Source organism: Pongo pygmaeus, chromosome 7 (genome assembly GCF_028885625.2).
Source record: "Pongo pygmaeus isolate AG05252 chromosome 7, NHGRI_mPonPyg2-v2.0_pri, whole genome shotgun sequence".
NCBI lineage: Eukaryota > Metazoa > Chordata > Mammalia > Primates > Hominidae > Pongo > Pongo pygmaeus.
Window position 1 is genome coordinate 157,127,887 of NC_072380.2, and position 16,640 is coordinate 157,144,526.

Consider the following 16,640-nt stretch of genomic DNA (forward strand, 5'->3'; position numbering starts at 1 on the left):
GAGCCACTGTGCCCAGCCCTATTTTGTCTTTCATTTTGGATATACTTTCGACCTTAACTTGTCAAACACTAATTCAATCTTCAGCCATATTCAATCTTCCACTGGTTTTGTTGCGTTGTATTGTATTATATTGTATTGTATTTGTTTATTTTGAGACAGAGTTTCACTCTGCCCCCAGGTTGCAGTGCAATAGTACCATCTTGGTTCACTGCAACCTCCACCGCCTTCAAGGTTCAAACAATTCCCCTGCCTCAGCCTCCCAAGTAGCTGGGATTACAGGCATGCAATACTGTGCCTGGCTAATTTCTTGTATTTTTAGTAGAGACAGGGTTTCACCACGTTGGCCAGGCTGGTCTTGAACTCCTGACATCGTGATCTGCCAGCCTCAGCCTCCCAAAGTGCTGTGATTACAGGCATGAGCCACTGCGCCCAGCTCTCTCATTGGTTTTAAATTCAGCAATCATGATTTCAGTGTTCAATATATCTTTGTTCTTTGATTGCTCCTTTATCATGACATCTGTTTTTGTTTTATGGATGCAGTATTTTCCTGAATTTTCAGAGCATAGTAACTAGAATTCTTTAAAAGTTCTGGCCAGGCATGGTGGCACACACCTGTAATCCCAGCACTTTGGGAGGCCAACGCAGGCAGACCACTTGAGCTCGAGTTCAAGACCAGTCTGGGTAACATGGTGAAACCCCACCTTGGCAAAAAATACAAAAAATTGGCCGGGCGCAGTAGCTCATGCCTGTAATCCCAGCACTTTGGGAGGCCGAGGTGGGCAGATCACGAGGTCAAGAGATCGAGACCATCCTGGCCAACATGGTGAAACCCCGTCTCTATTTTAAAAAATGCAAAAATTAGGCCAGGCACCATGGCTCACACCTGTAATCCCAGCACTTTGGGAGGCCAAGGCAGGCAGACCACTTGAGCTCAAGAGTTCAAGACCAGTCTGGGTAACATGGTGAAACCCCACCTTGGCAAAAAATACAAAAAATTGGCCGGGCGCAGTAGCTCACGCCTGTAATCCCAGCACTTTGGGAGGCCGAGGTGGGCAGATCACGAGGTCAAGAGATCGAGATCATCCTGGCCAACATGGTGAAACCCCGTCTCTATTTTTAAAAATGCAAAAATTAGGCCAGGCGCCGTGGCTCACACCTGTAATCCCAGCACTTTGGGAGGCCAAGATGGGCAGATCACGAGGTTAGGAAATCGAGACTATCCTGGCCAACACGGTGAAAACCTGTCTCTACTAAAAAAAATACAAAAAATTAGCCGGGCGTGGTGGTGGGCGCCTGTAGTCCCAGCTACTCGTGAGGCTGAGGCAGGAGAATGGCGTGAACGTGGGAGGCAGAGCTTGCAGTGAGCTGAGACTGCGCCACCGCACTCCAGCCTAGGCGACAGAGCGAGACTCTGCCTCAAAAAAAAAAAAGAAAAAGAAAAAGAAAAAAAATACAAAAATTAGCTAGGCATGGTGGTGGGTGCCTGTAATCCCAGCTACTCTGGAGGCTAAGGCAGGAGAATCCACTTGAACCTGGGAGGTGGAGGTTACAGTGAGTCAAGATCATGCCACTGCACTCCAGCCTGGTGAAAGAGAGAGGCTCCATCTAAAAAAAAAAAAATTAGCCAGGTATGGTGGCACACATCTGTGGTCCTAGCTACTCAGGAGGCTGAGGTGGGAGGATCACTTGAGCCTGAGAGGTGGAGGCTGCAGTGAGCCGAGATCGCGCCACTGCACTCCAGCCTGGGTGATAGAGCGAGACTCCATCTCAAAAAATAAATAAATAAATAAATAAATAAATAAATAAAAGTTCCCGGCCAGGTATGGTGGCTCACACCTGTAATCCCAGGGAGGCCGAGGCGGGTGGATCACAAGGTCAAGGATCGAGACCATCCTGGCTAACACAGTGAAACCCGTCTCTACTAAAAATACAACAACAACAACAACAAAAACAAAACAAAATTAGCCGGGCGTGCTGGCAGGTGCTTTAGTCCCAACTACTCGGGAAGCTGAGGCAGGAGAATGGCGTGAACCCAGGAAGCAGAGCTTGGGTGAGCCAAGATCACACCACTGCACTCTAGCCTGGGCGACAGAGCGAGACTCCATCTCAAAAAAAAAAAAAAAAAAAAAAATTCCCTTCTGCTTCACATACTGTGTTACCTCTGTAAATAGGTATATGCCTTTGGTTTACTTAATATCTAGTGATTCTTGTTTTTGTTCACATTCATTAGTGACATCAGTTGATCAATTTGGGTGACATCATGGGTTTCCTCAGTATTCAGGAAGGTATTTTTCTGCAGCAGTTCTCTCTCCTAAACAGAGAGTTGTCTCTGGGCTCATGGGTGAGTGCCAGAAAGCCAACAGGCTGCAAATAGGGTTGCCAGATAAAATACAGGATACCCAGTTAAATTCGAATAGAGGACACAGTATTTACTGTTTGTCTGAAATTCAAAATTTACTGTCCAGGATACGGTTAAATTTGAATTTCAGACAAACAGGATACAGTTAAATTTGAATTTCAGACAAACAACAAATACTTTTTGATATCAGTGTGTCCCAAATGTTACATGGGTGCCCTCTTTTTAACAGCTTTAAGATATAGTTTAAATACAATCAACCCATTTAAAATGTACAATTTAAATGTTTTTAGTATATTCACAGTTGTGCAACTACCAGCATAATCTAATTTTAGAACATTTTCAACATCCAAAAAAGAAAGCCCAAATCCATTGTCTCAGTCAGCTTAGGTTGCCATAACGAAATACCATAGACTAGGTGGTTTAAACAATAGAAATTTATTTTCTCACATTTTTGGAAACTAGGAAGAAGTCCAAGATCAAAGTACTGACAGATTTGGTTTTTGGTGAGTGCTCTTCCACTTCCTTAGAGGCCCCATCTCTAAATACAGTCACACTGGGGTTACGACTTCAGCATATGCATTTTTTGGAGGGACACTGTTCAGTCCATAGCACCCACTAACAGTCACTCCTACTCCCCTTACCCTACCCTTCCCTTGACAACTGCTAATTTACTTTCCGTCTCTATGAACGTCTATTCCGGACGTGTCCTATAAATGGGATCATAAAATATGTGATCTCTTGTGACTTATTTCTTTCACTTAGCCTGAGATTTTGGAGTTCATATGTGTTGTAGCATATGTCAGTACTTTGCTCCTTTTTATGGCTGAATAATATCCCTTTGTATGGATTTATCTGTTTATTTTTCCATTCGTCAGTTGATGGACATTTGGGTTGTTTCCACCTTTTGACCACTGTGAATAATGCTGCTTGTACACGTTCACGTTTCTGTGTGGTTTTCTGTTTTCATTTCTCTTGACTGTATGCCTAGGAGTGGAATTGCTGGGTTATGTGAGAACTGTTTGCATTTTTTTGATTTTTTTTTTTTTTTTTTTTTTGAGATGGAGTCTGGCTCTGTCATCCAGGCTGGAGTGCAGTGGTGCCGTCTCGGCTCACTGCAACCTCTGCCTCCTGGGTTCAAGCGAGTCTCCTGCCTTAGCCTCCTGAGTAGCTGGGATTACAGGCGCGTGCCATCATGCCCGGCTAATTTTTGTATTTTTAGTAGAGACAGGGTTTCATCATGCTGGTCACTCTGGTCTCGAACGCCTAACCTTGTGATCGACCAGCCTCGGCTTCCCAAAGTGCTGGGGTTACAGGCACGAGCCACCACACCCGGCAAGTGTCTGTCTTTTTGAGGAGCTGACAAAATGTTTTCCCCAGTGGCGGCTCCATTTTACAGTCTCACCAGCAGTGTATGTGGGTTCCAATTTCTCCACATCCTCATCAGCAGTTGTTTAATCTGTGTTTTTGGCCGGGTGCAGTGGCTCACGCCTGTAATCCCAGCACTTTGGGAGGCCGAGGTGGGCGGATCATCTGAGGTCAGGAGTTCCAGACCAGCCTGACCAACATGGAGAAACCCCATCTCTACTAAAATTACAAAAAAAAATTAGCCAGGCGTGGTGGCGCATGCCTGTAATCCCAGCTACTTGGGAGGCTGAGGCAGGAGAATTGCTTGAACCTGGGAGGTGGAGGTTGCGGTGAGCTGAGATCGCACCATTGAACTCCAGCCTGGGCAACAAGAGCAAAACTCCGTCTCAAAAAAAAAAAAAAAAATTCTGTGTTTTTGATCATAGCCATCCTAGTGGGTTTTGCACCAATAATGTCTGCTACACCCTACTTTGCAAAACCATTATGACTATATATATGAACACTATGCAAGGTTTGCTCTCAGGGAAGCTTTGGAAAGGACCCGTGCAAGCAAGACACCATGAAGCTTAAATTTTATTGCCTTCCTTTAAGTACTGTTATCTTTTTTTTTTTTGAGACAGAGTCTCGCTCTGTCACCCAGGATGGAGCACAGTGGCGCAATCTCCACTCACTACAAACTCCCCCTACCAGGTTCAAGCGATTCTCCTGCCTCAGCCTCCCAAGTAGCTAGGACTACAGGCACATGCCACCATGCCCAGCTAATTTTTATATTTTTAGTAGAAACAGGTTTCACCATGTTGGCCAGGCTGGTCTCGAACTCCTGGCCTCAAGTGATCCACGTGCCTTGGCCTCCCAAAGTGCTGAGATTGCAGGTGCGAGCCACCGCACCCGGCCTAATTTACTGTTATTTATTTTATTTTTGAGATGGAGTCTCCCTCTGTTGCCCAGGCTGGGGTGCAGTGGTGCGATCTTGGCTCAATGCAACTTCTTTCTCCCAGGTTCAAGCAATTCTCCTGCTTCAGCCTCTCGAGTAGCTGGGACTAGAGGCGTGTGCCACCACCCCCGGTTACCTTTTGTATTTTTTTTAGTAGAGAGGGGTTTCACCATGTTGGCCAGGCTGGTCTCAAACTGCTGACCTCAGGTGATCTACCCGCCTCGGCCTCCCAAAACGCTGGGATTATAGGCATGAGCTACCGCACCTGGCCTAAGTACTGCTATCTTGCTATCTTGAAGGAGGCGGACAGTAACCAAGCAGTCATGGGTGGTGGGTGGGCTGAGTCTCTGTAAGTTGCCCAGAGAAGACAGCTCTGACAAATAATTAGAAGTTGCCAGCCTTGTGTACAGCTGAGAAAAGAGCATTCCAGGCAGAAGAGACAGCAAGTGCAAAGACCCTGAGGCCAGAAAGGCTACCAAAGTTGTTTGGTCCTGTGTCCTGAGCTACCAGCTTGGCAGATGGCTGATGCCCAAAAAATGCTGGAGTGAGGGAATGCCCTTCTTTTGCCTCTCTTCCTCCCCAGTCTGTGTGTCTCCAGAAGGTTGCTGCTCCGCCCACAGTGGAACACAGGTGAAGAACTGGAGTCCTTTCCTGGGGCAGACTCCAATATTGAGACAGAGAAACTCTTCTGCCACGACCATGGAACTGGGAGGTCCCAGTGTCTTTCTTTCCCAACTGCTCTGAGAAAATCGGCCAGTGGCCGGTGGAAATGATACGGAGCCACGGAGCAGCAGGGCAGCAGAGAGGGAGAGCGATGGTAGGGTAGACAGTACAAGGTTCCAGAGAGCTCCTGGATAAATCAGTGCTGGAAACTGGCTCCCTCCAAACCTCCATTTACAAATTTTCTCTTCGTGCAAGTCAGTTTGAGTTGGGTTTGTCACTTGCGACTGAAGACGTCCTGACAAATGCCCAAAGCTACCAGCTCAGAGATGCCCAGAGGCCTCTCCAAAGCTGCCTCCTCAGGTCCCCACTGGGGCCCTGTGTTGTCCTGTCCCTGGACGGCCTGAGCTTCTCGGTGGCTGTGCCAGCCTGGACAAGAGCAGGCCTTCCTTCCGAGAGGGCCGTGACCACTCCCCGATTCAGCCCTTCTCTGACCCGACAGCTTAGTCTAGGAGCCCGGGCGCGGGCCTCAGCCCCTCAGGGCCCACGAGAGGCCAGGGCCGGCTGACCAGGTTCGGCGTGGCCAGCGCCCAGTGGGAAGCACTGGCCGACCTAGCCGAGACTACACGGACGTTTCCAGCGAGTGTGGACGCGGGAGGCGGCCAAATCGCGCCGGGCCTCGCCCCCAGTGCTCGGGACGTCCCAGCGTTCAGTCTCCAAAGTCCGCAGCTTCCGGCCAGACGCCGAGACCCATAACGCCCCGCGCGCGGCCTGGCCCCGCCCCCCCGCACGCCGGTCCCGCCCTTTGAGCCCAGTGCGCAGCCTCGGACTGGCCATGGCGGCTTTCGCTCCTCTGGTGGACGAGGTTGCGGGCCACACAGCGGACCCTTAAGCGCACCGCTGGCACCGGTCGGGTGGCAGCAGAGTGTAGCTCGACATGGGGGAGGCCGGGGCTGGCGCTGGCGCCCCGGGAGGGCCGGAGGCAAGCCTGGAGGCGGAGGTGATGAAGCTGCTGCCCTTCCTGGCGCCGGGCGCGCGGGCGGACCTGCAGGCGGCGGCGGTGCGGCACGTGCTGGCGCTGACTGGCTGCGGGCCCGGCCGCGCGCTGTTGGCGGGGCAGGCGGCGCTGCTGCACGCGCTGATGGAGCTGGCGCCGGCCTCTGCCCCGGCCCGCGACGCCGCCCGCGCGCTCGTGAACTTGGCCGCCGACCCCAGCCTGCACGAGACATTGCTGGCGGCCGACCCTGGGCTGCCAGCGCGCCTGCTGGGCCGCGCGTTGGACCCGCAGTGGCCCTGGGCCGAGGAGGCGGCCGCCGCGCTGGCCAACCTCAGTCGCGAGCCGGCGCCGTGTGCCGCGCTGATGGCGGCGCTGGCGGCCGCGGAGCCGGCAGACTCGGGCCTGGAGCGGCTGGTGCGCGCCCTGTGCACGCCCGGCTACAACGCCCGCGCGCCCCTGCACTACCTGGCGCCGCTGCTGTCCAACCTCAGCCAACGCCCTGCGGCGCGGGCCTTCCTACTGGACCCCGACAGGTGAAGCCCAGGGCGCCCGCGCGGGCGGGGAGGGGACGGAAGTTAGCGGGGACGGCCCTAAGTGACACCTCCCAACAGGTGCGTGGTCCAGCGGCTGCTGCCCCTTACCCAGTACCCCGACTCCTCTGTACGCAGGGGCGGGGTGGTGGGGACGCTGCGAAATTGCTGCTTCGAGCACCGTGAGTGGTGGGTGTGGCGGGGGCGCGTTGCCAGGGGTGGGGACTGGACTCCGGGGCTGCTCTGGACCAGTTTCCATTCCCGTCTCCCCACCCTCACCATCCCTCAGGACATCACGAGTGGTTGCTTGGACCTGAGGTGGACATTCTCCCCTTTTTGCTCCTGCCCTTGGCTGGGCCTGAGGATTTCTCCGAGGAAGAGATGGAACGTGAGTGGCTAATGTGGAGCCTCAGAGTTGGCCGGAGAGGAGGGAGGCCAGTGGAGGGAGAGAGAGGTGTCCAGGCCACAGGCTCCTTCTGAAACTTTGCAGCAGTGAGTTGCTGAGCACAGGTGGGACTTACACAGGCAGAGCCTGGCCCAGCTGCCCAGCCCAGGGACACAGTGGCTCCCACACACTCACCCCTAGGGCTGCCTGTCGACTTGCAGTACCTGCCACCAGACAAGCAGCGAGAACCTGATGCAGACATCCGCAAGATGCTTGTTGAAGCCATCATGCTGGTGAGCAGGAGCCCTGCTGCAATAAGCACCACCCTGACACACACACATGAGCATGCTGACATCTGGGTAACCTCTTCCACCCCCTCAGCTGACAGCCACAGCACCAGGTCGGCAGCAGGTGCGGGACCAGGGAGCCTACCTGATCCTTCGAGAGCTGCACAGCTGGGAGCCAGAGCCCGACGTGCGGACGGCTTGTGAGAAGCTCATCCAGGTTGGTGCAGGGTTGGAGAGGCTGGGGAAGGGGTGTCTGTAGCTGGCCAGCTGCTCACCTGCCTCCCGTCTGGCAGGTGCTTATTGGGGACGAGCCTGAACGTGGCATGGAAAACCTGCTGGAGGTGCAGGTGCCTGAGGATGTGGAGCAGCAGCTCCAGCAGCTGGATTGCCGGGAGCAGGAGCAGTTGGAGCGGGAGCTGGCCCCAGAGCCATGGGTGGAGAGGGCTACACCCACCTGAGGCCCCTGCAGCCGGACACCAGCTCCAGGGTCCCCTTTGCCAGGCTTTCTCAGACCAGGCCTTCCTGCAGCTGCCTACAGGCCCCTTGGGTCCCCTTGTTCAGAGACTGCTCTTCTGAGAAGCAGAGCTACACTTAGGCTCCAGTAAGGATTGGAGGTACTTCCCAGCCTTGTGCAGTGTTGCTGCCAGCAAGAATGAAGGTTGTGCAGAGCAGTACTGTGAGCTAGGCACCGTGACTCGGCTGCCTATGCAGAAGGTGGAGGTGGGAGGTGGGAGGTGGATGGCCAGGGAGCCATGAGAAGACTCTTCCTGGACACGGCATGGGGACTGGACAGAAAACCACTGCAAGCCCCAAGGAGCCAGCTGAAGCCTCCCAATCCCCAGAGCACTGCAGGATTTGGGCAGAGGTGGGCGCATAGGTACAAGTGCTGCTTTGTCAGCCTCACTCCCTGCAGCTCTCAGCTCCCTGTTCCCTGAGACCTGGCCTCAAAGGGCTGACCCAGCCATACGTAGATCCTGGGGTCTTTCTAGGACTGTGGCTCCCCTGCTTGACCTATGCTCCAGGACCCTGCCCTCAACCCTTGTCAGCTCCCTAAGTCTTCCTGTTTCCCAGTCTCAGATTGAGTGGGTGCTCTCATTGGCCTCTCTAGCTAGGCCGTCTCCCTGGTCAACTTCCTTGAGTCTGGGCTACTCCTCCCTGGCCTTACCTCTGCCAAGAGCCTCCAGATGTGCCTGCAGCCTGGTCCCTGTCCAGGCTTCTCCCCCAGCCACCCTCTGCCCCTGTGGTAGAGCCCACTATGGGCCCAGGGGCCTTACGTGCTTCTCCCCTGGACCTATGTGCATCCCCCCACCTGCCAGTTATGTGGCTGCCAAGCCCCACAGGCTGTCATGGTGGCTCTTGCCACACTCTTCCCTTCCTGAGCTGATCTGACCTCACTGCCACCTCTTGCATTGGGCTCCTGAGGGCTGGCCCCTGCTCACTGATGGGCCCTCCCAGGCCCCTTGAGCCCTGGTGAAGGAGCTTAGCTTGTCTTCTTGGGAGTTCACAATGCCTCGCTCCACACCCTAAAACTGGAGCGTCCCCTGTGGTCTCCTGCTGTGGTTCGGGTGCTGGGCGTCTCCCGCCTCCAGGATCTCCTCTCATCTGCCCCCATTAAAGCTCTGCCACTCATGCAGGCATGTGTGGACCATGTTTTTCCCTGGCCAGAGCCCCCACCTGCCACTGGAGGCCACTTGCCCTCTTAGCACTCAGACATCTGCACTCTCTTCACAGAATAAATGCTTTATCTGGCCTTGCCCCACCACCCACCCTCAGTTTACTGGAGCGCCTCCTGGAGGTGCTCACTCCCAGGCTGGCTGCCACAGCGCTCTAGAGCACCAGCTGGGCAGAACCCACCCCTCTTCTGGGGTGCGCTTCCGGAGGCCTGAGGTCAGGGCCCGCATTCTCTTTGGGGATGCCCTGCTGCTGGGGGCAGTGCAGCTGCAGGACTGGCTGTTGGCACTCTAAGTCTGTGCCAGGCTCCATGTCATCCACGGATGCTGGGAGTTGGGACTGCACCTGCTTCTCTGCAAGGGGCCACAGTGGGGTCAGGTGGAGTGCAGAGGGACCACGTGCTGCTCAGTTGCTCACCCACAGGGCCACACTACACCTGGCACAGCACTGAGGAAGAGCATGTTCGCTGCAGGCAGCATCCAGCAGTGTGCAGCCACCTGCTGCAGGCCCAGGCATGCGTTTGGGCGCAGCTGCAGCAGCCCCTGAATCAGGTCCTGGCACTGGACAAGGGCTCGTGGCTGCAGCCTCTCACCACCTCCAGCACCCACCCTCGCCCCATGCACGTCTTTGCCAACAGTGCCAGCAGCTTAGAAGGGTCAGTTCTGTTACCAGTGGGGAGACTGAGGCATAGAGGGGCAAGGCAGTGTGCCTTGGGCTAGTGCAGAGCTCAGGTTCGCAGCCACTGCCTTTCCTGAATTGCATTGAGTCAGGTCCTCCAGCAGCCAGCTTCCCCAGCACTTGTCACTGCCGTCTGTGGACCAAACGCTTTTCCAGCCTAAGTGGGGAGGATGCCAGGTTCAGTCTCTTTCACCACGCAGGACTATCCTCCTGGGAGTCCAGGTCTCCCTCACTGCAGCTTTCTAGGCCTGAGCTAGGTGTGGGAGGGTCATGGGGTGGTGCTCACCTGGGAACAGACCTGGCCAGAGAGTGGGACCGCGGTGCATGAGGTGCAGCATGCAGTGAGGCTGGCGCTCCTTGAAGGGCAGCTTCCCACTCACCATGGCATAGAGGATGACACCTCTGGAGGCACGAGCTCCTAAGGGTGTGGCCCCTCCCCAGCCCTCCCGTGGGCCCTGGCCACAGAGTCGGGGTGCCTTGGGGGCTCAGACTCCACAGGTCGGCCCACTCCCCGCTATACTTGCTGCTCATGAGGATCTCTGGGGTTGTGTAGGCTGGGGAGCCGCAGAAAGTGCTAAGCAGTGAGTTCCTGGGCCCCATGCAGCCAGCAAAGCCAAAATCTGTATGAGGTGTGTGGGGAGGGTGGCACTATGTGTGAGGGGCAGGGGTGCAGGGAGAGGGACTTGAAGACACCAGTCTGCAGGGATGGCTGTGGAAGTTTGCGGGGTTGCATGCGGTGTGTGGCCGACAGCAAGAGTGTGGGTGTAGATGAGGTGGGCCTGGTCTGGGGGCACACGTGGGGGTTAGGCCAGTGGCCTCAGGCCTGAGGGTAAGGGTGGCCTGCAGGCCTTCTGGGAGGGCTGAAGGCAGGGGCCTGGCTGGGACAAGCGTGGGGTGTGGGCCCCTGCAGGTGGAGGCATTCAACCCCAGAGTGGGGGCTGTGGGCTCACCGGTCAGCTTGAGAAGGCCATGGTCGTCCAGCAGGATGTTCTCGCACTTCAGGTCCCTGCATGGGAGAGGGGAGAGGGGAGGTGGGAGGTGGGTTCTCACACTTTAAGTCCCCGCATGGCGGTGGGGAGGCGGGAGGTGGGGCTGGCTTGGGCTCAAGTGGGCCTCTCTGTGCATGTGGGCAGACGATCGGCCCAGGTGCTGCCCTCACTGGTGCACGATGTCCACGCTGTGGCAGTGTGCCATGGCACTAACCAGCTGCCAGAATAGCCCGAGGGCTTCCTTCTTCTCCAGCCCTGGGTGGCAGAGGTGATCCAATGCAGCGTTGATGTGCTCCAGCAGGTTGCCCCAGGCCACCAGCTCACGAGCTGGCTGCTCTGACAGGTCTCATACAGCTGCACCTGCAGCCCACACACTTGCCGTCACCCGGAGGCAGGGCCAAGGGTATGCTGGAACTGTCAAGGGTACCAGATCCAGGTTCCAGGATGGGGTTGGGCTCCAGTCCTGGGGCGAAAGGGAGGTCCAAGGTGGGAGGGGGCGATAGGCCTGGGGCAGGCAGCTGGCTGGGGAGAGCTACCCTTGGAGAGGGTGGGGACAGGCTGTGTCCAGGCTTCGTCCAGGCTTCTGCCCACATGTTCAGGTACTTGTAGGTAGCGTTGAGTGACGGAGATCTCACGGGGCAGGAGCTTGTGGGAGAACTCCACTGGGTCCTCGGTTGTGGAGACCATCTTGATAGCTATCTGTAGGGTGGAGGGCGCTTGTTGTGTGAGACTTGGTCCTTGAGGGGCTGGCTGTGGTAGGGCAGGCCCCTGTCCTTTATACGCTTTGCTGGAATCGTCAGGGGGGATGCTGGGTGAGCAGTGCCCTTGGAGGGCAGTGATGACCCCCCCGCTCCCTCCTGTGCCAAGTACTCTGTGTTCAAGGGGTTTGGGAACAGGGGATGGTCAGCCTGCAGGAGCCCCGGGGAAGCTTCTGGGGAGGAAATGGGACTGAGGAGAGTCTCAGGCAGAGGAAGCTGGAGCAGCTGGATGGTGCCTGAGTGGGTTTGGGACACGGAGGGGCCTGCTGGGGGGCACTGGAGCCCCTTGGGGAGGGAGGTAAGCCTGTGTCTCACCATGGTGTGGCGCTTGCCCTGCAGGTCGGAGGACAGCTTAGGGTTGTGGTGCATGCGCTCGTGGGTGGCATCGGCCAAGTACACCTTGGAGAAGGCCCCAGAACCGATCTTCTTGGAGGAGAGCAGGTAGCCATTTTCTTTGCACTCATGCACCTGCTCCGTGAAGTTTCTCTGATCCAGCTTCTGCCTGCTGCTGCCCTTCACGGAGGGCAGTGCATGGAAGGGGGCATGGTGGTCCAGTTTCACCAGTCTTGGGGGGAACAGCTGAGGCCTGACTTGTGTCAGAGGGCAGGGGCCAGGGTGGCGGGGGCGCTGGGTGGGAACAGCGTCCCTCTTGAGGCAGCAGCCACACTTCTGAAGACTTGCTGGGACTGCGGCAGAGGCAGGGAGAGGGCCAGCTCTGGGAGAGGAGGAGCAGGTTCCAGAATGGAGAATTCTAGAGCTGTACCTGCATTGTGGCCTCAAAGGGTACGTCTTCTTGTTTTGGGGACCTGCCCACTCTAAGGACATCTCGTGGGACCAGTCCTGCCCACATGGGGCCCACTGTCTGTGAGGTGAAAACCCATTTCAAGGGCTACAAGAAAACCCATTTCAAGGGCTACAGCCAGGGTGAGTCCTCTGTGGACCCCTCTGGACATGGCTGGCCACAGAAAGCCATTAAAGAAACGAGGGTAGGGATTTCTGGGGCATAAAGACAGGAAAAGGGACACATACATGTCAACCACCATTTCAACTGCACCCCCTCCTCCTCCGAGAGGATGCCATGGCCACACTCAGCTGGGCCCTAAGGTGGGCTGAGCCAGAGGAAGGCAGGCAGGAGCTCTGTCTCCTGGCCTTCTCCACTGGAGCCTGAAGCACCTCCTGCCCAGGCCAGCAGGGTGCAGGAAGCATCCCACCTAGAGACCTCTGCAGACTTGACCACACACCCCAGGGCAAGCAAGGGCCCCACTCCTGAGCCTGCCTTTGATCCTACAGCTCCAAGAGACAGAAACCAACCTTGCCCCTCCCTTCTGGACCCCAGAGTGCCCCGTAGGCACTATTACTGCTAACGTTTGAGTGCCAGCTGTGTGCCAGGTGCCATTCTGGGCAGTCGCACCAGCTACAACTACCACCTGTAGCAGTCCTGCCCCCGTTCACAGAACACATTCAGGTGCCCAGCCTGTGGGGGCAGTTCACATCCAGGATTTCAAGTCCTAACACAACCAAGCAATCCTAGCTTTACAGATGATGAAATTGAGCCCCTATGGTGGGGAAGCCCAACCCAAATCTGTCATCTCTGCTGTGAGCTAGACAGCACAGTGGCTGTGGGCCTGGAGGGCAGGGCTGCCTGATGGGCAGCCATCCTGGGAATGTCTGCAAGGGTCTGGTGCTTGGTACAGACCAGTGAGTCTGGGGAATTGGGGTCTCCTCCACCGAGATCTGTGGGTGCACGTGGCATGTTTGCTGCAGAAGAGGCCCCGGAATGGGTTGGCTTGAACTGGAAAAACACTTTCTCATCCCTTTTGGACCATGAGCTTCTTGATATTCCTTTGCTCACCCTCAGGCCTTGTCTGGCAAATTGCCTGGGATACAGAAAATAAGGACAAGGTCTGGGTGTAGTGGCTCATGCCTGTAATCCCAGCACTTTGGGTGACCAAGGCAGGAGGATCTCTTGAGCCCAGGAGTTGCAGACCAGCCTGGGTAACATAGTGACACCTTGTCTCTGCAACAAAATTTAAAAATTAGCCAGATTTGGTGGTTCCCACCTGTAGTCCCAGCTATTTGGGAGGCTGAGGCAAGAGGATCACTTGAGTGCAGGAATTTAAGGCTGCTGTGAGCTATGATCATGCCACTGCACTCCAGCCTGGGTAACAGTGAGAGGCCTCATTTCAACAATAAAACCCAGCTTGGGCCGGGCGCGGTGGCTCACGCCTGTAATCCCAGCACTTTGGGAGGCCAAGATGGGCAGATCACGAGGTCCGGAGATCGAGACCATCCTGGTTAACATGGTGAAACCCCGTCTCTACTAAAAATACAAAAAAAATTAGCCGGGCATGGTGGCGGGCGCCTGTAGTCCCAGCTACTCGGGAGGCTGAGGCGGAACAATGGCATGAACCCAGGAGGCAGAGGTTGCAGTGAGCCGAGATCGCGCCACTGCACTCCAGCCTGGGCGACAGAACAAGACTCTGTCTCAAAAACAACCAACCAGCTTGGGCAACATAGTGAGACCCTGTCTCTTCAAAAAAATTTAAAAATCAGCCAGGTGTGGTCGTGCGCCCTGTGGTCCCAGCTACTCCAGAGGCTGAGGTGGGAGAATCACCTGAGCCCGGCGAGGTTGAGGTTGCAGTGAGCACCACTGCACTCCAGCCTGGGTGACAGACCTCAGAAAAAACAAACTGGTTTGTGGTTGACCTGGGGGTTAGGAAAAAAGAGAAACTGCTTCAGGCAATTTAAGCAGGTGGGATTGGTTGCTTAAGTGTCAGAAGGGCTGGAGAGGCACGGGGGGCAGGGTGGAGTTCGTCGAAAGTGGGGGTTGCAAGAAACGGCCACTCTAGAACCGGAGCCAGGTGGTCCCGACCCAGGATGGCTGAGCCTCTGGGCTCTGCTGTGAAGCCTGAGAGCCTGCGCCCCCTGCGGCGCACCTCCTCTCTCTCTCGGCTCCCACCAGTGGCAGCACACAGCTGGAAGCCCGCGAGTGTCAAGCCAAGTGATGACTGCAGGATCAGAACGGCCATTGGCTCTGTCCACCCTCCCTTTGCAGTCTCGATTATCTGCGTCATTGCCTGCACCTGAATCCATTCCTGGGGCTTCACTGGGCAGCCGTCTCGTGCTGCTGGGCTTTGTACGCAGCCCTCGGGAGCAAAATACCGACTCAGGCCTGCCCTCTGGCGGAGGGGCTGGCGTTCGTTTGCGATCGGAGTGAAAGTGGGGCTGTGCTGCGCGCGGCAGCTGGTGTGCGTGGGGCGGAGGCGGCACCGAGACTGGGAGAGGACAGGGCCACAGGCGCGTGGGAAGCCGCCGCAGGGGCCACGCCCGCATCCGCGAAGGGTCCTGCGCTCTCCCGGGCGCCGTCCCCACAGCGGGAACCCAGTCCCTCCGGCCGGGAGTGGACGTCCTGCCCACGCTGCTCCCGCCGCCTCCGCCTCTGCCGACGCCCAGTCTGGACGCGCGGCGGGCGCTTTCCTTCCTCACATCGCTCTTATTGCGTCCTTAGCTTCCGGGACCCCGCTGGCTGCCTCTTTCCCAACGAGCGCCGGGCCCCACGAGTCCTGGCCCCCTCCCGGTGCCGCGGCCTCCAGCGGGCGCTTCCGGGGCAGACAGAGGGCGGGCGTGTGCTTGCGATCGGCTGCAACGCCGCGCCGAGCCCGCGTCCCTGGCGTCTGGGAGCGGAGGTCGCCAGGGTCGTCTGGGTGCGTCCGACGGGGGCACAGGGACTGCTGCGCCACGGGGCCGGCGTAGCTGTCGCGAGCCTGAAGGCAGCGCCTGCGCAGTGGCGGCCGCGCTGGCGCTCAACAGACAGAGACGGTGGCCAAGGAGCGGCCGGGGGCGGGGCCGAGCGTGAGGCGGAGTCTGCGCACTCCTGCTTTGCAAACGAACGTGGGAGGGGTGGAACGAGCGGGAGAGACGTGCTCCCGACCAATAAGTGCAGAGATCGCTTGGGGGCGGGGACCTGCTGCCGCGCTCCAGGCTGCGGTTGGCCAGAAGGCAGCGGGGGCGGGTTCGGCGCGCGCGGCTCCGCCCACTCCGGGCCCGTGCTGGGCGGGAAGGCGGTGCCCGGGCCGAGGTGGCGGCGGCTCCTCAGGTAAACGGCGGGCGGGGATGAGCCCCTCGGGGAAGTCTGGGCTGGAGAGGCTGGGGTCGCTCCCTTGGCGGGGCCGCGGAGGAAGCCGAGTCAGGAGGCGCCTCCCCAAGGTCACAGGGCGAGCGCTGGGAGGGTCCTGGGTGTCGCGGGGACCTTGGCTCTGGTGTGCGCCGCGCCACAGCCCGGAAGAGAGGCCGGAGCTGTGCGGCTGTGCTCCTTCTCCGCGCCGCTAAGTGGTCTCGGCCGCGCGACCGCCCCTCCTTGGGGAGCGCGGTGGTCCCCGGTGCCCGCCCCTCCTGGGAGCCCGGTGGTCCCCAGTGCCTGGCCCTCCCCGGGAGCGCGGTGGTCCCTGGCCCTTCTCCCCCAAGCGGGGCCATCGGGGGTCCTCTCTCCGGGAAGCCAAGCATACGCCCGGAGCCTGCAAAGCCGGCGTGACCCGGGCCTCCGTATGCCTTCCGTATTCTCCGACGATCGCGAGCAGGAAGGTGATTTGTCCCTAGTCACGAGGATGACTGGTCATAGCGTGCAGGGCATAGCGCTGTCAGGGCCGCGGGGAGCCAGCCCTCACTCAGCCAAGGTGAGACTTAGGAGCTGCCGGGCAGGAGTTGGCCGGCCGATTTGGGGTCGGATTTTCGGGCAGCGTCAGTGCAGCTGCAGTGTTAGGGTCAGAGGAAACCACTCTGCCGGCGCTGGTGGCTCGGTCCTACACACTCTGGGGAGGGGCTCCTTTGCCTGCTCGGGTGGGGAAGAGACAGACCCATAAACTCAAGTGCAGTGAGGTAAGCAGAAAGGGGTACGGGGGTGTGGCCGAACTTAGGGATGTGAGCAGAGTTGGGTCAGGGACAGCCCCGTAGGCAGGGACCACTTTGGAAGGGGATGGTGGTGAACGCACACGATGCGGTAAGAGGCAGGCAGGGTAGGGCCGGTGATA

At 57.5% G+C, this 16,640-nt stretch overlaps 2 protein-coding genes across 19 annotated transcripts in view; both read left to right on the forward strand.

The window, feature by feature from the left end:
- The first annotated feature begins 6,118 nt into the window (after positions 1-6,118).
- HGH1 (HGH1 homolog) lies at positions 6,119-9,146 on the forward strand. Its single transcript, XM_054499094.2, has 6 exons — positions 6,119-6,848; positions 6,927-7,027; positions 7,135-7,233; positions 7,432-7,523; positions 7,612-7,734; positions 7,811-9,146. The coding sequence occupies exons 1-6, from the start codon at positions 6,256-6,258 to the stop codon at positions 7,973-7,975; spliced, it is 1,173 nt and encodes a 390-aa protein (XP_054355069.1). The 5' UTR covers positions 6,119-6,255; the 3' UTR covers positions 7,976-9,146.
- A 6,483-nt stretch (positions 9,147-15,629) lies between these two features.
- MROH1 (maestro heat like repeat family member 1) overlaps positions 15,630-16,640 on the forward strand; it is a 118,679-nt gene continuing 117,668 nt past the window's right edge. For 5 of the 18 annotated variants that reach the window (XM_063669302.1, XM_063669299.1, XM_054499276.2 and 2 more), the window contains exon 1: positions 15,644-15,709. The gene's annotated coding sequence lies outside the window, so the exon portion shown is untranslated. Of the gene's footprint in view, positions 15,710-15,892; positions 16,287-16,640 lie in introns of those variants that run through there. The other 13 variants (XM_054499273.2, XM_054499274.2, XM_063669300.1 and 10 more) reach the window with 6 other exon arrangements.

Excerpts from the sequence above, each read along its gene's own strand:
- HGH1 (XM_054499094.2), top strand. The coding sequence starts at position 6,256 with ATGGGGGAGGCCGGGGCTGGCGCTGGCGCCCCGGGAGGGCCGGAGGCA. Across the intron at positions 6,849-6,926 it reads TTCCTACTGGACCCCGACAG|GTGCGTGGTCCAGCGGCTGC; the intron begins GTGAAGCCCAGG and ends ACCTCCCAACAG. Across the intron at positions 7,735-7,810 it reads CTTGTGAGAAGCTCATCCAG|GTGCTTATTGGGGACGAGCC; the intron begins GTTGGTGCAGGG and ends CCCGTCTGGCAG.